Genomic DNA, 20,988 nt, shown 5'->3' on the forward strand with positions numbered 1-20,988 from the left:
TTGCAGCCAGCCACTCAGTCCTGTCCAGCCTCGGCTGCTCACCTGTCCATGGGGATAAGCCCACTTTGTGGTGTTGCTCTGGGATTAGTGTTGGTGTCTGTAAGGACCACAGCACATGGTAGGGCCATGGGACACCAGTTCCCATCCCCATGGTCAGAACCTGGAGCTCAGCTCTTTGTCACACACTCTTCTAAGGGTCTCCTGGTCACAGCCTCTAGGCTGAACCACAAAGCAGAAGCAGGCCCCTAAGTCTCATTTCCAGTTTTTAATGTTTTTCTTGTAAAACCAAAAATATAAAACTGGCAGGAAAATGGAAAACAAGTTCTGTACATTTTATATACACGAGGTCTGTGATTTCAAAACCATTGGGGAGATAAATGGGAAGACACAATCAAGGGAATGTCACAGGGTCACGGATCCTGGCGGACACCTCTGAGTGCCCAGCTCGGGCTCGGACGACCACTCCCTGGGCAGCGCTGGGTGGCCCCCGCGTGTCTGTGGCCTGGTGCTCAGGCTGGTGCGCTGAGGGTGTGAGCAGATGACAAGGGGTGAAGCGGCGTCTGCGGTGCAGGGCCGGCCGGTGCAGCCAGGACTTCCTTCAGGTGTCCGTGTAGATGGAGGGGATGTGACCCAGGCAGTGGTCAAAGGCTCCATTGGGGAAGAAGCCACAGTCCTCGGGGCCACTGGACACCATGTCTTCAGATGGCTGCGGTGGCAGTGCTGTGGGGCAGGGGGTCTCGGCCAGAGCCTCGTAGCCTGTGTAGGTGGGAGAGGGTCAGAGATGGAGGACGGCAGGGGCTGTGTCTTGTCATCTTTTCCCTGTTCCCACCCCCCCCCCAACAGTGTCCCCTGGCAGCTCTTACAGTTGGGGGGGTTGGTGGCTGGGTTGGGAGTGGGCTGGGGAGGAGCCCTAGGCTTGGCACTCTCAGGGGGCCCAGGGCAGCTGGAAGACGGGCATGGGCTGCCTTGGGGGATCCCTTTCCCCATACTGGACATGGGGCAGAAAGCAGGAAAGGCAGGGAAGGGCGGGGGGTGGGAGAGTCACAGCTCTTGCCTCAGGGGTTGTCCCCTTCTGCTGGAAGAACCCGACTTACTCCACCCTTTCCGTCTCCTCCTCCCCACCAGACTCATGAAACCCAAAGAAGAGAACTGACATTTATTTAGCACTTGCTAAGTGCTCATTTAAGCCTTATCTCATGTAAGCTTCACGACAATCCCAAGAGGTGGGACTCATCCCATTTTATAGCTGAGAAAATGGGCTCAGGCAGGGCAAGACACTTGCCTAAGGTCACACTGCTAATAAGTGGGGGAGCTGGGACTGGGATCCAAGTCCATCTGGCTCCAGAGAGACCCAGCTCTTCCGCTGGACATGCTGTTTCCAGGGTGGGGTCACTGCTCAGAGGCCCTTGACTTGGGAGGGACCTCGAGGGGGTCATCTTCGGCAGCCCGTACTTGGGCTGCTGTCATGAATTTCTGTGGTCTACAGTGGGCCTCAGTCTTTCCATCTATGCAATGGGGTTAGGGTGAACTGTTCTGAGGCCCTATGGCCCCACCAGCTTGTTTGTCTGGATTCAGTCCTGTCTGTCTCCTTTTGGCTTGACAGAGGTGTGCACAGCTGGCAGTAAGGCAGCTGAGCAGGGCCTGGAATGTGTGCCAGGGACAGGGGAGGCCAAAAGGACCTCCCCACCGGTATAGGGGGTGGGGACATGGAAGCTGCCTCTCGCTCCCCTCAGAGCTATTTATTTCAGGCTTTGCTGCTAAACGGAGAAACCGTGCCTGGGCTGGATGGGGTGGGACGGCAGGATGGTGAGAGCCAGCAGTGCTGGGCACAGAGGCTGGTGCCTAATCAGTCCGTGTGCACACAAACACAGAACACGCCCCCCTTCTATATGGGCCAGTACCACACAGGCGGCCCATGCATATCGATCATGCACATATGTGGCATAAGTCCACCCCCAGACCTATGTACACTGTGTTCCAACACACAGGCACACACTTGCACACAGCACGCTCATCTGAAACAGCCCGAACATGCTAATGCACACACATGCACACACGTCTGTGGCCAAGACATGAGTCATGGGGTGGGTAACACAATGTACATACAGACGGGGTGCATGAACATCAGCACACATATGGTCTGAGTACACATGTGTAGACATGATCACACGTGCCCTGCAAGCTCCTTATACACTCAGAGGGGTCACACTGTGCAGAATCACCAGTGCCAGCCCCACCTGTACATGCACACACAGACGTGCTCTGCAAACACGGGAAAGGACTATATCCACAGACACAGGAGCAAGTGTGTAAACATGAACACATGAACCCACACAAAGATGTGCCCACAGGTTTGCATGTGCTTGTCTGAGGCCTCGGTGCTTGTCCCATGTCCTTGTCCCTCCACTCCCAGCTGCACACACTCTGCCCAAGGGGCCTCTGGAGCAGGTTCATGTGCCCCTTCGTCTGGGCCCTTGTAATCTCCAGCCAGACCGGGGCCCTGAGGCTGGTTTGGGGTGGGGCTTAGTTCATGGAATTCAGGGGGGTTCCACCCCACCCATCTGACACGGCTGCTCTGACCAAGACTGGTCTTGCTGGTCCGATTCCACCCTGGGCTGTGTGAAACTCTCCTCTCACTGGGCTTCTCCACCCCATTCAGGGGCATTACTTAGGGAAGGGCCCAGGTCCCTGCAGGGCAGCACTGAGTAGAGAGGTGTGCAGGTAAGGAATAAGTGCACACTCCAGGCTCTGTCCCTTCCTAGTTTCCTCAACTGTTAAGTGGAGGTCAGTGTTTGGCTCATTCCCTGCTGTGTCACCAGGGTCCACAGCTGAGCCTGGCACATAGTAGTTGCTCATTAAATATTTAGAATGAAGTGTCAACTAGACCATGCGCTCCCTGTTTGATTCCTGTGTCTTCAGAAACCCACGAGAGTCCAGACATGTAGAAGCCGTGTGAGGTTATGGAAGGTGGGCTTTATACTCAGGCAGGTGCAAATCCCAGTTTTGTGGGGTCCTGGGAACTCTCTGAGCCTCTCTTTCCCCCTCTGTAAAGTGGGGATGACCCTACTGCAGAGGGCTGTCCTGAAAATGCAAGACAATGCACATAAAGCCCCCAGCACAGGGCTGGGCCTTGGTAGGCACTCAAGGAAGGGAGGCATGCAAGCGGAACCCACCTGTGGCAGACAAAGATGCACTGAGGCTGTGGTAGCCATTGGGCCGCAAGGGGTTGAAACCGTGGGCCTCCCCAGCCAGTCCGTCCCCACTGGCTGCTGGCTCGATCGTTCGGTAGCAATCGCCATAGGGGAAGCAATTCTGGATGGAGTGGAAACTTCCCTGGTAGCCTGCAGAAGGTGGCAAGGGCTGTGTTAACCCAGGGCAGAGAAGGTGCCAGGAGTCCTGGGCCCCTTCCCCAGCTCCGCCCTGCACCAGAGGGGAGGGTGGCAGCGGTGGTCATGTGCGGCTGCGCCTGAGTCACTTGTGGCTGACGTGCTCTGAAGGAAGGCGTGGTTGGCATTCCCCTCCCTCTCCATTCACTCTCAGATCCGCCATACAGTCACTCCCTGTTCCACCACGTAGCAGGCCTTTTCCTCCTGCCAGCCTTTGCCTCTGCTTCCCTCTCCTGGGGAAACCCTTGACGCCTTGTCTTGTTGATGGATCAAACCCTTTCTCACCTCCAGAACCCATTCCTCCAGGAAGTGCCCCGACCAGGCCTTTCGGGTCACCTGTCTCACAGCTTTTCCCAACATGGCCCATCATTCTGAGTACCCGCCTGCCTTCCCCAGGCTGGTGTCCCTCCCTTTCCCCTCGGTCCCCAAGCAGGAGTCAGTGGGTATACATGGAGAAGACCCCTGCTCAGAGCTCACCTTGCAGGCTGGGCAGAGGTGGGGGTGGAGGGCTCTGGAAGGGTGGGTAGGACGGCTTGCCGGGTAGCGTGGAGAAGTGCTGGACCCCCGGAGAATGGCTCTGGGAGGATGCTGGCAGTGGGGGTGGCCCAAACCCCTTCAGTGGACTGACCATGGGCGAGAGGAGGCCAGGCCCCACCCTGGAGAGAACAGATGACCGTCAGCAGGAAGGGCTGTGGGGTCCAGAGGCTGGGCCGCCGCTTGCCCCCTCCAGCAATGGGGAGCCCACTTCTAACTTACGACAGCGCAGTCAGAAGAGGAAGCTTTTATTCTGATTATGTTCAAATTGAAATTAAAGTTTCAAACACTGTTAGCTTTAGAGTCCGGTACTGAGGATTGATAGCCAGCAAGGAACAGAGATGTAATAAGCACGATCTTTGGAGTGGATGGAACTGTGTCAAGCCCCTAACTGCTCTCACTGGCCAAGTGACTTTGGGTAAATTGTCTTGGTTTCCCTAAAGGGTTGCTGTGTCCGCCACCGGGCACACTGCAGCTCTCATTACTGAGGGCTAACTACCAGCTGCCCCTGCCGGGTGCCTGGCACTCTAACTCTGGGCATGCCACTCTGGCCACCTGGACGAGGAGCCCCAGAACAGCCCGCCCTGAAAGTCTTGTCAGTTCCTTAGTAGCAGAACAGCTCATGGCACTAATAGCGACCGTTCATCACGCACTGCCTTGCCCTGGCCCCGTGAGACAGGTGTTCTTGTGTCCTTTTTGGAGAAAACCAAGGTTCAGAGAGTTTGCCCAGGTTACTTGCAGCCACACAGCACTGACCTCACAGGTTACGATGAGGGTAAAATTGCAGCAAGGTAGATGAAGCACCCAGTCTGATTTCTGATACATTCTTAGTCATTCTATTAACCATTATCATTATTATCAAGATGAAGGGAAGAAAAACTAGCAGGCCGGTCTGATGTCCAAGTTGGATTTTTTTTTTTCTCTTGCAGCGTACTCTGAAGGACCTTCTCCTGCCTCCATCTCTGCCCATCTCTCCTCCACTTGCATACCTCCTGTAACGGGGGTGCTCACCACCTCTCTTCATACAGAGCCAGAGGGGATGCAGGCCCAAGCCTGTGCTCTCAGAAAGCCCATGTTCCGAAGCAAGACTGCAGCACTGAGGGCTGTGCAGTGCCCTGTGCATGGCATAGCCTGAGTGGCTGTCTCACTGGACTGCAGGTTGCTACAGAGCAGGTCCCTCCTCAGGCTGCCTTCCTAAGCCTCTGGGGTCCTGTTCACAGGGATCAAAATGACTTTGGTGTCAGTTGGGCTTGGGGGTTCTTGGGACCAGGCTGAAGGCTCATAGCCTAGAAAGCATTTATGCACATTGCAGAAAGAGGGAGAGAGCAAGAGCTCAGAGCCTCCAGTTTCTTGTTTGAATTTGTGGATTTACTGGACCATCCACATTAAAATACTTGTATATATCAAATTCAATGTCATAGCTCCAGCTGACCTTGTCAAGCTAGGCACATTACTCTTGCTCACCCTCTGAAACACAAGATTTCAACGGGACAGACAGAGTAGTGCCTTTCTCTGAGGGAAGCAGGACTATCTGGAAACGGAGAAAGGAGACTTGGAGAGAGGCTGAGGGGCTCCATGTCCGCAGCTGTGCTGGGTTCCCCTCTGCTCCCTCCAACCTGGGCATCCTCCTGTCACTGCCCCTCCACTGGGCTGTCTTCATTCATACGTCTGGGACCCCCACCACTGTGAGCTCACTGAGGGCAGGGGAAAGGGGCCCTCTGTGCTGAGTCCCTGGCCCAGCAGCTAACACACCGTAGGTACACATCGTCCTATTAAGTTCATGAGCTGAGTCCTCAGGAAGTCTCCAGGAACCAGTCATCCTAACCATCATCAATATTTTTAGTCCTGTCTCACAGAGCCATCAAGTGGGACAGGGTCTACCTCTGTGCACTACAAACTGTGGAGGGCTGTGCTGAGCCATGTCCTCATGGGCTGAGGCATAGACAGGAGCTGGATTCCCCTTCCTCAGGCCTGCTTCCTGCCTTGCCCCCACCCCATCTGGGCATCCACAACCCAGCTCTCCCCTGGTCTCTTGTCGGTCCCCTCCGCCAGGACCTCCTGCGGGGAGGGCCAGCTCTCGGCCCCTCGGTCATTTGGTGCCCAGTGCTGGGCTTGGCAGAGGGCAAACAGCTGACAGGGGTTTTCTGAATCACTCAGCTACAAAACCCGGAGATGAACAGCGCTGCAGAGTTAAGTAGAACCCGACCTGAAGGGAAAAAGCACACATTTTCAAAGTTTGTTTTTCCTCCCTCAACCCTGCCATAAATTCACATTTGCCACCTTCACAGCCAGTGAAATTGAACAGACTATGACTCTACCTGTGGCAGACAAGAAGGCTGAGGTCACGCTGCTCTACCTGAACTCTATAGAAGGAGAAAAGATCATCTGGAGCTCCTCTTCTGAGTCATGCAAATGATTCCTAAATCAAATATTTTTGCTTCAATTGGAACCTATAAAAATTAATATAAAACCTCACCAGCCCGGCACACCGAGGGCTTCATACCTCGCACAAGGCTGGGGGAAAAAAAAACAAACCCTATTTGGCGTCTTCTCTGAGCCAGGGTAAATAAATTTGGTCATGAAGTCAGGCCCTCTTAGCATATTTTTGAGTGAATCAGATAATTCTGTCAAGCTATTTAAACGTCCCAGCAAACCACTGGGGAGCCACGAATGGCCGTTCCCTGTTGACTTTGGCAGGAAGGGGAGGCTGAAGGCCCCCCCACCCGCTGCCCCCAACTCTCTTCTCAGGGGATGAAAAAAAAGACCCATTCAAGCCAGGCCTGGGACTGGTGTCAGGCATGAGGGTCCTTCTCTCCTGTGGCCCAGAGGGGCCCGGGGACCTCTCTGGTTGGGGTGACTCGGGGCTGCTCCCACAGGCAGGGGTGGGCAGGCGGGCTGGGGTCCCAGCTTGTCATCACCCTGCCTCTCACTGCGGGAATTCTTGACAGGCACTTATGCAGGCGGCAGGCAGGTGATGAATGAGGGTGCATAGGCCTGAACAGGAAAGGGCTCTGTGGTTTATTTTCCTTTGGCTGGAGATGTTTTGGGGTTGGCTGGTGGGTGAGCAGGTGTCCTGAGCTGGTGGTGGGTGGCAGAGGCCTAGTACTGATGAGGCCTGTACCAGGTGACACACACAGTGTCAGGCATGTGCGGCTGATCTTCACCGCCTTCCTAAAGGAGGTTGTTTTAATGCTTTTTACAGAGGAAGAAACTGAGGCTCAGGGAGGGCCTCTGGCACCCACACAGGCTGCCTCTTCATGGCCTTCTGCTCGCACTTACAGCCACAATCTTCCCAGTTCCCTGAACGACCCCTCCGCCTACCCAGGGGCTCATCCCTGATGTCCCTCCTCTTCCTGCCCAGCCAGGTTCTGACTCCTGCTTATTCTGTGTCCCACTACCTCTGGGTGTCCCTCCTCCCCGCCCTGAGTCCAGCACTGGCTCAGGATGCTGTCCTGCACCCCACATTCCATCCTGCCCCCCCACCACATAGCCTGGTGTCACAAGCTGGGCATGTCCTCATCCCTTAACCCGACCACGCCTGCTCAGCATCCTTCAAGATAGAGTCCCCCCACAGGCCTCGTGATCTGGCCCTGGCAACCTCTTCCAAGCTCGTCACCCCACAAGGTGGTTCGCATTTCCCAGAACACACCCAGCTCTCACCACGCCTGCCTTCGTCCTTGCTGCTCCTTCCTCCTACCCTCTCCACTCGCCCAACTCTGACTTCACTGTGGAGGCCTGGCTTAGCCTCCCCTCCTCCAGCAAGCCTTCCCTGACATCCTCCCAGCCCCAGCCCCCTGGCTTCTCCTCTGGACTTCCACGGCCCTTTCTGCTTCCTTCCCTCAGAGCCCTTGCCCCTGTGTGGTCCATCTCTGCAGGTCTGTCCATGCCCTCTCCTTGCGGAGAGCTTCCCCACTGGAGTCATCAGTGGCCCCAGCACTGGGCCCAGGGCCTGCCCACAGGGGCTCAATAACCGGACATTGAGTGAATGAACGAATGAACGGCAAGAAGAGCCCAGTTAGGAGCAGTGGGCCACAGATTCGGTGATGAGGCCAGGCTTGCTCTAGGCACAGGCCCGCCAAGGCCACGGCTGCAGCCTTGGGGAGGAAGGGCAGGGAAGGAGGAAAGCGCTGGGACCAGGCCATGGGGGACAAGTTTGACCAAGTCACTGCTGGTGATAAGCAAAAACATCCGAAAGGGCAGGCGGGTGGGGCTGTGAGGCCTCCCTCTGCTCATGTGCAAGGAAAACAGATTTCAGCAACATCAGGGGCCAGCAATTAACACATTTGCCATTTCCAGCCAATTAAGTATCCACAACGACAACCACACTGAACGCAGGAAGAGGCTGCCCCTCTCCGCAGTGGAGCTGCAGTAAAGGTTACTAGGCAGCCCCAGCAGGGAGGGCGATGGGCACCACCTCAATGGCCAGAGATGGGGTGAGGCCCAGGCTAGCACCCTGTAGTGGGCAGTGGGCAGTTTTCTCACTAAATTCATGGAGGAGCCAGAGTGAGGCTCCCAAGGAGGCCTGGGTGTGGGTGGGGGGCACAGCATCTCCCCAGGGTCTCCCAGTGGGAAGGAGGGGGCACATGAAGTGAGGCATTCAGAAGCCCAGGTGCCAACGCTATCTGCCTCACAGGGCTACTGCGAGACACCAGTGAAACTGTGCACTAAAGTGTTTAGAGCACAGCACACAGTAAGCGCTCTAGTGTTGGCTATTTTCAGTATCAACGACAACCAGGTAGTGTGTGGGACACCTGCTATCACCCGCCTCCCATGCAGGTGCCCACTTGCTGCTCCCAGAGGGGGACTGGCTTGGTGTACGTACCCGTCTCTGGTGCTCTCAGCCGTGGGCAGAGGGGACAGATGGTGGTGGGGACTGGTGGTGGTGTCCAGTGGATGGTGCCTGGAAGGGACATCGTGTGTGGGGGGCAGGATGCCTGACACAAGCCCATTATGGGGGGTGATGGAGCCGGGATACACACCTGCAGGGAATCAAACAAATGTCACTGCACTTTGGCTACTCCCTAGAGATGGCTGTGGATAGCCCCGGAGCTGCGTGTGCCTGCTTATGGAGAGAGAAAGGTGAGAGGGAAAATGAGCAAGTTCGTATTAACAGAAGTTTAGGGGTCCGAGTGAGGGAGGTGGCAACTCCACTCTGCTTGCTCAGGCCCTGGCTAGAGGGCTGTGTCTAGAGCTAGGCCCACCCTGATAGCAGAGGTGACCTGGTAAGGGACTGTCAGAGGCATGGGGTGGTCAGGTCCTGTGTGTGTGCATTGGGATGGGGGGCTTATATGGAGCAAGCTACCTCAATTTTCTGTGAGGATGTTCTGGAAAAGAGGGGCTTGCTCTGTATTGCTCCAGAAGCAGATGAGGACCCTGGAATGGAGAAACTTGAGAGAAGCAGACACTAGCTCAGGGATTGGCAGTACCACTGCAGAGTAATAGACTACCCTTTGGACAGAATGAACTGTCTATTCCCAGAGGTGTGCAAGCAGAGGCTGGGTGTCTGCTGTGAAGGGCTCCAAAGAGAGGATGACTGCACTAGCTGGGTGGCAGGCTGGCCTGGGAGACCTCTGGGAAGGGCTGCCGTGGATAGCTGTATAGGCTGTATACTGCACAAAGGTCCCAACTGGGGAGTCAGCCGAGCTCTAGTCTCAAGATTCTAAACCTTCAGAAGAGTCCTGCAGAGTGATACCACCTTTTACCCCTAAGGGCCGTTTAAGAAGACAGGAGGGCTAACAGATCAATGGGGGACACTATGTCAGAGTCAGACGTTGCTCTGTGGGCCTAACTGAGGGTTTGAGAATTACTGAGGCCTGAGCTCCCCAAATGCCTTCACCAAAGAACCCTAATCAGCAGGGAGAATAAACTCCTACTCCGGTATTAGAGCCTGAGAAAGACACAGCAAAAGTTGTTAAGTTTTTTTTTTTTTCCTTTTTGTCTTTTTTCGTGACCGGTAACGGGATCGCAACCTTCGGTGTCGCGCCCGCACCGCGACCGGCAACAGGATTGCAACCCTCAGTGTTGCACCCGCACCACGCTCAACCAGTGAGCGGACCGGTCTCTATATGGGATCCGAACCCTCGGCGGGAGCGCCGCCATGCTCCCAAGCGCCGCACTCTACCGAGTGCGCCACCGGGCCGGCCCAAAAAGTTGTTAAGTTTTACCGGCAACAGGATTGCAACCCTCAGTGTTGCACCCGCACCACGCTCAACCAGTGAGCGGACCGGTCTCTATATGGGATCCGAACCCTCGGCGGGAGCGCCGCCATGCTCCCAAGCGCCGCACTCTACCGAGTGCGCCACCGGGCCGGCCCAAAAAGTTGTTAAGTTTTTGATGTTCTCTGTTTTATCTGAAAAAATGGGGCCAATTTTGTGTTCCCTCTTTAATCTGGCCACGTTTATTTTAACTTTAATAGAAATTGATATAATTTTCCCTAAAATCAATGTGTTGATTTCATCATGTTGACATCTGGGAGGGCTCTGCGGACCTGGGGGCTGTGCCCAGGGCTGCCCTGATGCAGTGTCCACACTGGCTGATCAGTGCCTACCCAGGGCCAGCTGTTACATTTTGAATACTACTATGCTCATCATGGATCCAGACCCAGTGCTCTTTATCATCCAATAAGGACCAATCTGAGAACACACCAGGCTCCTTTCATGGATAAGGTGAGGGAGAAACTTTTACCTCCTCGGCTGATTGGGGTTCCAAGGCTAGTTCATCCCAGGCTGGCTCCTCTGGCCCAGGCCTGCAATTCAGGAGGCTGCTACAAGCAATTGAGCAGGGCTGCAGCGGGGACCACAAGCTCAATGCCTTTGGCAGCATGGCAGGGAGTGAAATAAGTGAAACTGCAGGGAGTAACAACAGGGAGCAGTAGGGACTGTGGCCAAGTGGACAGACTATACCTCTTGAAGGCCTTTACATTGAAACTGTTGAAAAAACAAACAACAACAACAACAAAAAACTCCATTGTGCCTGTGGGACCAAACAGTTTGCAACCCCGGCCTGGAGTTAGGGCAGCAGGCACCCTGTGTTGCATTAGATGAAACTCTACCCTTCCAACAATAATTACTGTTAATTAGGAATATACTATGTGCCAAGTTCTTTCTCCACATTATCTAGTTTAACCATGTCAACAACTATCGATGGGGGAGATAATATGACCTCATGAAGAAATTAGATCTTAAGTTAAATGACTTGTCCAGAGTCACACAGTGAGGCCAGGGCCAGGAAAAGGCAGGGAGCTCCAGCTCAGGCTCGGGTCCGGGCCTTGCTGCTGCTGGCCGTGAGACACCAGGGCTGTGGGTGGGCTCCCAGCCCCAGTCCTCACCCCTCCCTCCCTCGGGGACCTCTGCTCCCCAGGGCAGCACTGCCCATCCACCAGCCACTGCCTCCCTTGGCCACACATGCCTCCCGGCTTGGTCAGGAAGGCACCTGGACGGGATTTTCAGGGAGGGAGCCTGGCTCGGCTGCTCGCGGTCTGCGCCACTCACCACTCTCTGTAGCACCTCCTCACCTGCCATCTTGAACCAATTTGGGGGCCTGACAGCTGGGAAAGCCTGGAATCCTGATAAATGCCTCCCTCCCCCTCAGCCATGCTGACCTCATGCTTCTCATGTCCTCACTGCCCATCACGTTACCCTGGGTCTGCTAAGACGGGCCTGCAGATAAGCTCTTGCAGGTCTCTAGGAAGAGAGCTGTCTTCCTGCGAGAGATGAACTTGAGGGAGCCTCCTACGATCAGACAATGAAAATGCGATGTCACCCTCTCCAGCTCCTCTCTCGCCCTCACCCCTCTGTCCTAGACACTTCAAACTCTTCTTGAATCCATCCCCTGCCCTGGTTCCAGGTCCCCGCCTGTACAGCCCCCTGTGGATGAACACATGGTGGGTAACTGCGTGTGTGAACTAGGGATGTTGAACATGTGAGTGAACAGCGGACAGGAATGAAGGAATCACCAGATTGTGAGGGGCAGCAGGAGTGGGGACGCCACGAGGCCTACCCTGTCTCTCCCCAAAACGCACCACTTCAGGCTATAAAGCAGCACTATCAATCATCAGCCATGAGCGCTTAACCTCTGGCCCTAACATCTGTTCTCAACTCTGCTTCAGGCATCTGCCGTGAGGCTTGCAGAAGAACCTGGAGGGCAGAAGCCCGGGGGGGCTCTAGGGCCCCTGGGTTTGCCTGGCTCATCCTTCCCTCCTCTCTGTGCTGGCATACAGTAGGTGCTCAGTATAGCATAGAAGTAGTCTTAGTAGCAGGGAGGCAGTAGGCTGTTTGGTTAAGAGCACGGCCTGCAGCAATGGTCTGGGTTCAAATCCTACCTCTGCCACTTACTGGCTGTGGGTAGCACATACCTCGTGAGGTTGATATTAGGATTACGGAAGTTAATATTTACATGTACCATCGCTAGAGCAGCTCCCGGCACATATTCAATAAATGTTGGCGGCTGCATTATTGTAAGATGGATGAATGAAGTTACTCTTCTCGCACGCCATTAGCAGCAATAATAATGGGGCTTACGTAAGCAATCACATCTACAACTGCATTTGTTCTCATAGCAGGCCTGGAAGGGAAACTGAGGCTCAAAGCAGGGAAGACATCACTCACTTGCTGTCACAGAGCAAGTGCAGCAGGTCCCGCAGGTGTGGTATTACCCCTGAGCCCCCTTCAATCTGTGACGCAGCCTCAATGGATTTTGTTTCTCATCTGCAGCATGGGTTTAACACCCCACCACACAGGTGGCTGGGGATTGAATGGGAGGGTGCTTGTAAAGTTACTGGCCCAAGCAGGTGCTCAAGAGATGGCTATTTGCCAGCTCTGCCTCTTCCTCCCACGACAAGCCCTGGGCGGGCATTTGGGAGAATAGACTTCCAGCATGAATCTGCTGCTGACTTCTCTGGATGACCTGGGCTAAGTCCCTCTCCTTCCCAGGCCTGAATCCTCCCAAGGTAAAAATAATGGGGTTGCAGGCCCTTTGCACTGAGGGAGCCATAGCTAATCAGTTGTAGCCCTCTTTCCCACTGAGTCAGAAAGCAGCCTCGGAATCCTTCTCAACACAGAGCTCCAAGCAGCCATTACCAGACAATGGGAGCTGGCACTTGAGATATAAATCTTCATCTGTGGGCCGGGGCATCCTTGGGGTCCCTTCCAGCCCTACCATTTTAGCAGCCATGACCCTGTGAACAGCAGCCAGAGCAGAGGCCCTCCAGCTGGAGGGGGGAGGGTGCAGTCTCTCCTCCATGGCCCCCACCCTCTGGGGTGGCCTCATCCTGTGAGCCTAAGCACAGGCCCCTGTGAAGGGGGACCCGTGAGAAAGAGTGAAAACCTTCTCTTCCCAAGGCTCTTTGGTAAATGCTCTGATATATTTTAAAATCTGCTACTACCATAACATTGAAGGGAAAGAATAAAAAATTAGAAAATAAAAAATGTTTAAAATGGTTGGAGTAATTCAAGAAATCCCAGAGGGTGGGCAGAACTTTCTGCTCTGATACTGTGGTTTCTTCAGTGGAGGAGGGGGTAGAGCGCACGAGTATTGTCAACTGGAATCCAAAGGCCACACTGCCCTTATCTGGGCTGGCTTCCCAAGCCACAGTGCTAGGAATTCCTGCCGTGGCCTGAGGCCTGCCCCGTGGCCCGCAGCTGCTAGGAGGAACAGACAGGCTGCCTTGGCTGGACAAGAGGCTTCAAGTGTCTGTCTGGAAGGGCCTGCAGGGTCCCAGGGGCTTAGAGTCCCTATCTCTGGGCCACAGAGTTTAGGGATGAGCTGGAAGTGATTTGGGCCAAGATGCCTACCCTCTCAGAGCCTCAGTGTTCTCCTCTGAAGCAGGAGTCATGGTGGGGATTAGATGGGACTTCATGTCCAGGCCCAGGGCACTTCTTGCAAGAAGTTCCCCCTGTGGGTGATACCGGCAATATGGGCCATCAGGAAGGGCCTAAACCTAACGTGCAGGGGCCACTGCCTCTCTTCATAATGTTGGGGCAGAGCTACATATCCCCCCAGCCCAGCTCTGCAGTGTCCTCCTGCTGGGTGCTGGTGACTCCAGGATGAGGCAGACCCTGGCCCTGCCCTTGGGGAGCTCAAAGTCTGGTGGGGGGGCTGAACGGGAGCCAGAGAGCTCAGCACTGGGGCAGAGGGAAGCCCAGAGAAAGACTTCTTGGAGTGGGGGACAGGAAGGCAGGTCCTAAAGGTAGGGCAGGAGCTACCCCAGTGAAGGAGGGGAGGGGAGGCTGGCAAGGTATGGACGATGGCTTAGGAGCGAGAGGGGTAGAAAGTATTTAGGGAACTGCATCCAACATGCCAAGGCTGGGGCAAGAGGCCACTGGAAGGGCCCAGGCCCCTGAGGCCTTGGAGGCCAGGCCGAGAGGGTGTGGCTTGATCCCAGGGCAGTGGGGAGCCATGGGAGAGTATGAAGGAATGTCCGCCTAGTTGGGTGAGCTGCAGAGAGGAGACAGAGGTAAGGAGCCAGGGGCAGAGAGGCAACTTGAGTCCAGAGGAGTGCGTGTCCTACAATGAGTCGGGCCCAGTGGCCCCTGAGCATCACTGTCCTCCCACAGGATGGTCAGCAGATAAAGGGGCCTGCCTCCCTCACACATACCTGGGAGCGGCTCCTGGCCCAGGGCGTGGCCATCCTTCCGGTCACTGGCCACCAGCTGTGGAGACGCATGGAGCTGTTGCAGAGCCAGACACTCAGTCAGGACGTCAGCCTCAGCATCGGGGCCCATGTGCAGCTGGGGAGCAAGCAGAGGAGAGAGGGTGTGAGTGTGGGACCATCTGCCCACAACAACTGTCACGTCAGGGAACAGGGCAGGAAGGACAGCAGCCCTGGGGCAAGGCTGTTCTCACTGCGCTTCAGTTCCCATCTGAAAAACGAGGCTAACTGTGTGCATCGTGAAGGCTGTTAGTCCGTGTCCTCTGAGAAGCAGGTGCGAAGTTGGGCTTCGACATGTGAGGATTTTAAAAGGGGAGGTGGGGGCCGAGCCTGTGGCGCACTCGGGAGAGTGCGGTGCTGGGAGTGCAGCAGCGCTCCCGCCGCAGGTTCGGATCCTATATAGGGATGGCCGGTGCGCTCACTGGCTGAGAGTGGTGCGGCAGGTCTCAAAATAAAGGACAATAGAAAAAAAGGGGGGGGGGTGGAGGCTGGGAGATCCAGGGAGCCAGGGTGTCCGTGGGGAACCAGAGTCTGCTGGAAGTCAGGGGAGTTGTGTCTCTTAGCAGGGGTGTGACTCGGTATCTCTGCCCAGCCTGCCACACTCAGGCCCTGGCTGAGCAGCCCCGGGAGGCGTGGCCCCGGCATGAACACGGGGAGAAGGCGAAGTGCACAGCTGGGGTGGCTGGAGGTCTGTGGGGTGCAGTCTGTGGCAGTCACAGTGATGAGCTGATGTGGTGGGAGGAAAATAAAATGCAGTAAGTGCCTATTCCTCCTCCCCCTACATCTTTCTTCCTTCTTGGTACAAGGTGTGGTGAAAATAGTTCAGGGCTAGGGACAGAACAGCTGGGCACAAGCCCCATTCCACCTCTTCTTCCTCCTGTGTGACGCTGGACAAATAACTTCACCTCTCTGGGTCTCACCCATACTGCCTGTAATAAGTAGCCCCTGGCTGCCATGAGGAGTAACGGGACGATGGGTGAAGACGTACTTTGCAAAGTGCTGTGTGCAGGGCGGGCTGGACTCCAGTTGGCTGAGACCCCCTCTCCCCTGCCCCGTCGTCACACCACAGTGGCCACCACGGATCAGTACACGGACTTGAGGTCGTTTGGCTAAGAGCAAGCCTAGGCTGGGAGGCGCCCAGTAACCCAAGCAAATCTTTGGCCAACAACACTTGGCTATTCCCAAAGACAGTCACCTCAGGACATCTTCAGCTCTCCAGATGGAGCCAGAATGGGGATGGGTTGGATACCTCAGGACACTGGGTGATGAGGAGGGGCAGGGACCTGGATGGGAAGGACCCCTTCTCCCAGGGAAATCCCAAAGCTTGACTGTCTGAGCCAGAGGCACTAGAGATTGCCTTGTCCAAATGCTCTTTTTACCCAGGGCAAAACAGATCCAGAGAAGGCAAGAGCCTTGTCCCATGTCACACACCAGCTGAGAATCAGGCCCAAGGGTTTTTCCACCCTCCCAGGCCAGAAGGGCCAGGACCCAGGCTTGGGGAAGGCATGCCCAGCCTCGCGACAGCACTCGGCTCCCTGGCCCAGCAGCTGTTTTCCATGTAAATTAAGTTTCTGGCAAAAGAGGGCCAAGGCATGTTCTTGCAGACCGCAATGTCGATCGGATTAGGAGCAGCAGGAGAGGAGAATTAAGGAAGAAAAGCATTTCTAATTCTCTCTGAAACACAGCAGGTCTGCCAAGGAGTTGTCATAATATAGGGTCACTTCATCCAGAAAGATACGCCATCCCCGATGGCTTTTAATGGATGCTTATTGTTGGGAAGTTTGCAGATCTGCAGCCCCAAGTCCCGGGGGACACGATGCAAGCCAAGCACAGGGCCTGGGAAAACCAAGGCAGGATTCTGGTCCTCTGGCACTGCTCTGTTCAGGACAGACGCCTTCCTGGTGTGGAACCTCAGCCTACTGAAGACTGGGCCACTCCCTGTCCCCATTCAGGACCCTCAACCTGACAGCAGTGGAAAGAGCTCAGGCTTGGGGACAGATGGGTCCAGGATGGAACCCCGGCTCTGTCACTCCCAGGCCAGTTAGTTAACTCTCTGAGCCTCAGTTTCCACATCTCTAAAATGAGAATAAAAACAGCACCCATTCATGGGTTACAGGGAGGACTAAATGAGGCACAGCATGTGAAGCACTGGGACAGAGCCCGACCCATGCAGGCAAGTGGCCTGACACTTGCCCCCCTCCTCTGTGTGGACGTGGTGGTGGCATTTCCCTAGCAAGCTCATTGCACATGCTTTGACCCCATCTCTCCTGTGCTCTACAGCTGACAGGACAGAGACCAAATCCCAAGCCTGGCTTTCCCTTCCCCTTCTCCCGGAGGCCCGCTTGCTTCCACACCCCATCTGTGTACACCCCCATCCCATGGGACTAAAGCCACTGGCTTTCTCTAGCCTATAGGTCTTTTGATTCACAGCCATCTCCGCAGTTCACACACCAGTGCTTGGGATACAGGAGGTGCCTCATGTATCTAGATGAACAAATCAGTGGGCTGTTCTTCCCCCTCTCCACCCCCTGTCCTCCTCTGTCATGCTGATGTCCCTGGATTGGCCCTGGGTGTTTCTCTTCACCCCCATACTCTCCCTGGCACTCAAGTCTCCCCACTCCCATGGCCCTGGTGGTCCCCTGGAGATGTGAGCTAAACCTAGCCTGGTAGCCCAAGGTCCCTGTCTCTTCCACTGTGGCTACTCCTTGTCCAGAACAGAACCCTCTGCTCCTCCTGCAAACTTGCTTCTTTCTTGGATCCTCTGTCCTAGTGAAGGGCACCACCCCCACCCTGCTCCTCAAGTCTGACACTGGGGCTCCTGCTGCTCCCTCTGCCACTTCCCACTCTGCTCGGGCCGGCTCCCGCCACTTCTCTGGCTCCCTGGCAGTGGCCTCCCTGCCTCGGATTTCCCTCCACCCACCCCGAGTCCATTATCCACATGGCCACCAGAGTCATCTCTCAAGGTGCCCCTTCTCTGCTCTGACCCCTTGCTGGCATGCACTGTCTTCAGGACGCAGCTCGGCAGGACTTCTCGGCAGGGTTTGAGCCAGTGGCGCCTGCCCTGCCCATGCGACCTCCCCTGCTCACTGTGCGGCTCGTTGAGACATACAAGTGCCACTGCCCACACATGCAGTGGGCTTCAGGATGCAGTCCTTGCTGGTCACTCTCTGGGTACACTCTTCTCACCTGAATTCACCTGCCTGATGCTCACTCCTTCCTCGAGACTAACAAAAACACACATCAACTTCTGTTTTGAGTTTTAAATTTGTGCCAGGTACAGTTCTAAACCCTTAACATATATTTACTCATTTAATCCTTGCAACAGCCCTTTAAAGCAAGTCCTTTATTGTCCCTCTAACAGCCGAGGAACATGAAGCGCTAAGGCACTGAGGACCTTGCCCAGGGCCACAGAGCAGGAGCAGCAAGCCCCGCAGGCTGGCTCCAGCACTCACGCCCTAACCACTGCACTCCCCTGCCTTCCACCTGTGGGTCATTTCTTCCACAGACCTTCCTGCTCCCACCCAGATGGCCTAAGTCCCCCTTATCCGGGCCCCTGACTATTCACTGCATACCTCTATTGTCATCTATGTTAGATTACACTGAATCACCTCTACGTCTACCTCTCACCCACCAGGCTATAGAAAGTGGGGACTCTGATTTCACTCTTGTACCCTCGAAGCCTAGCCCAGGGCAGGACATCAAATGCATCAAATGTTCACTAGACAAGCCGTGCTGAGTGTGCAGATGGGTGGGGAGAAGAGCTGGGGATAGTCTGCGAGGGGGGGTGGTGATAAATGTCTGGCAGGCTGTTGGTCAGCAGGTGCACTTGGGGACCAGGTGGGAGGTAGATGGACGGATGGACAGCACCCACGGATATATGGAGGGGTGAGCGCACGCAGGGAGCATGGGTCCCTGGCCAATGCTGGACGGGCGGCTGGGAGGCTAGGGGTGTCTGTGCAGACAGCCCGGCCTGGAGGGCCGTCTTACCTTCTTGCGCGCCTGCTGCTCCTTGGCTGAATGGGCCTTCACGTGCTTGCGGAGGGAGCTCGGGTCCGTGTAGCGCTTGGAACAGCCGGGGATCTGACAGGCGTACGGCTTCTGTAACATCAGAGGGGCACGGGCGGGGTGAGTGAGGGTCCTCTCAGAGCCAACATTCCCTCAGTATGACCTGCCATGGGGAAGGTGTCTGGCCTGGGTATGGAGGGGCCTGGGTCTCTATCCTACCACTGTGCTGGGCCTCAGGTGAGCTGCCTCCCCTCTCCGAGTCTCACTTTTCTCCTCTGCAAAATGGGCCAACTGAGTTCTAAAGGTTCTTCCAGCTCTGACACCAGCTCTGAGAAAAGCACACTCTTTGCATCCCACAGCTGCAAAGCAGTAGCCAGTGGACAAGGAGTGACATGAGGTGGCTACGTCGGAGAGCAGGAGGAGGAATGAAGGGGGAGAGAGGGGCATGAGTGTGGAGCCGGGTTGGCAGAGACTGGCCACACTTTGCAGTAGGTCCAGAGTCCCCAGACTGCTCTCTGGGTCACCAGAGACCCAGGTCCTCCTCCAACAACCACAGGAGGCCAGAAGGGAGCTAGATCTTAGAGAACACAGGCTGGCAGATGCAGGGGGCTGGGCCCTTGTGTGGGGAGTGGCAAGTCCCCTCCCCTCATGCACCCACTGTTCATCTAGAACACAAGAGGTGGACTCCAAATCTGTGCCCACTGCCTCTGCCTGGATTCCTGCCCTGGGCTCTGCCCTGCCCTCTGGGCTTCCATTTCCTCTCACGCTTACAGCCAGAGAGGCCCTTTCTCGCAGATGGGCCATGTTCTTGCCATATAAACCCCCTCCACGGCTCCATGGTGCTCTCAGAACACAGGCCATCTTCTGGCATTGAAGGGCCTTTGAGACTTGGGCCCTGCTCAAGTCTCACTCCTCCTGCCCCTGTCCCCTTCATGGGACCCTCCTCTCCTCTCCTCTTAGCCCTCCTCAAATCCTTCTCTCCTACCCCACCCAGGTCTGGGCTTCTCACTAGCAGTGCTGTCCACCTGTGCAGCTGTGTTTGCTCAGGGTCCTCTTCTCTGCCAGGGAAGGCACTGTCTGATTTATCCCAGGACTCAGAGTGACCCAGAGCAGTGGACTCGAGGCTCTAACGAATTCTCTGGCTGCTACTGGGGCCCGAAGTGCACAAAGCTTCCCTTTAAGAACACATCTCGTGGTTCTGATCTCTCAGGACCCTCTGCCCTCCTGGAACTACAGGGGAAGAGAGGATGTCTGGAGGAAATGACACCTCTCAAAATAAGAACCAGGGTCCACTGTGTCCTGTCAGACACGCCCACATGGAACTGCCCCCAAACCTCAAGGCAAGTCTGCCCTGGCTGGGTTGAGGAGAAGCTGGTCCAACCTCAGACCCAGGGAGAAGTGCCCATGGCCCAGGGACCTTGTTAAGACAGGAAGCAGAAAGAGATGACCATACCTTGGTGATGCCTCGGAGGCTTGCCAGGTTAAAGAAACGGAGAAGAACAAAAAGAGAGACAGAGCAGTGAGAAGCTTGTCGAGGCTGAAAGGAAGGCATGGGGCGGAGGGCGGAAGGCATGGGGCGGAGGGCGGAAGGCCTGCCTCAGACTGCCCACACTCCTGCCCACACCATGCCCCAACTGCGGAGTCACACGCGTACACAGGCACACACGACACATATACACGTGCACACACGTGGCCCCTCTCCTCATGGGCCCTGCCCCTCACCTCAACACATGCTCTCTCTCTCTCATGGGCCCTGCCCCTGAGCTGGCCCCAGACCCTGTCCCCTGGGGATGCTGATACAAATCTCCACACTTTTGTCAAAAAGCAAACAAACAGGGCTCCGTGGATGCTGGACAAGCCTGGAAACAGGGCAGCAAGGCCCCTATTTGTGTTTGTTTTTCCAGGGTCTGATGTGTGTAGAACGTTCCTCAGGCCAAGCTCTGCCTGTAACCCCCCCAGGAAACTCTGTGGCTGTCCCAAGCCAGCAGCCAAACCCCAGGCCTGGTGCCACTACACAGGCTCCACAGCCAGGGCCACTTATCCTTGTTAACAGCAAGGACTCCAAGGCGTGTGGTGAGAAGCCCCTTCCCGTCTGCGCTCATCTGGCTCCCCGTGTGCAGGCACTGTGCCGCTGGCCATCTAGGATCTCTTGAGTCCCAAACCCACCCCGTGAGAATAATCCCACTTTGCAGATGAAAAAATCGAGGCCCATGTTTTTTCCTCACAATCTCTCACTGAGTCAGAGTGTGCGCATGACACTGCCAGGAGCCTCTCTCGTCTGTAGCCCTGAACGGTCAGTGAAGTGGGCAAAGGGGAAAGATTATCACTCTCCCTGTCCTGCCGGCGAGGAAACTGAGGCCCAGAGCAGGCCAATGGCTTATTCAAGTCCCCTTGTCCCCTCTGCTTAGCTCTACC

The 20,988-nt window shown here is 55.7% G+C and overlaps 1 protein-coding gene across 1 annotated transcript in view; it reads right to left on the reverse strand.

Annotated features, from left to right (window-relative positions):
• Positions 1-250: 250 nt before the first annotated feature.
• GLIS1 (GLIS family zinc finger 1) overlaps positions 251-20,988 on the reverse strand; it is a 234,812-nt gene continuing 214,074 nt past the window's right edge. Inside the window, exons 5-10 of the mRNA XM_008577259.1 lie at positions 18,556-18,666; positions 14,515-14,647; positions 8,743-8,899; positions 3,864-4,042; positions 3,174-3,341; positions 251-756 (exon numbers count right to left, since the gene is read on the reverse strand). Coding sequence (XP_008575481.1) covers positions 599-756; positions 3,174-3,341; positions 3,864-4,042; positions 8,743-8,899; positions 14,515-14,647; positions 18,556-18,666 — 906 coding nt within the window. The 3' untranslated portion in view covers positions 251-598. The remainder of the gene's footprint in view (positions 757-3,173; positions 3,342-3,863; positions 4,043-8,742; positions 8,900-14,514; positions 14,648-18,555; positions 18,667-20,988) is intronic.

Source organism: Galeopterus variegatus, unplaced genomic scaffold (assembly GCF_000696425.1).
Source record: "Galeopterus variegatus unplaced genomic scaffold, G_variegatus-3.0.2 Scaffold1472, whole genome shotgun sequence".
NCBI classification, from domain to species: domain Eukaryota; kingdom Metazoa; phylum Chordata; class Mammalia; order Dermoptera; family Cynocephalidae; genus Galeopterus; species Galeopterus variegatus.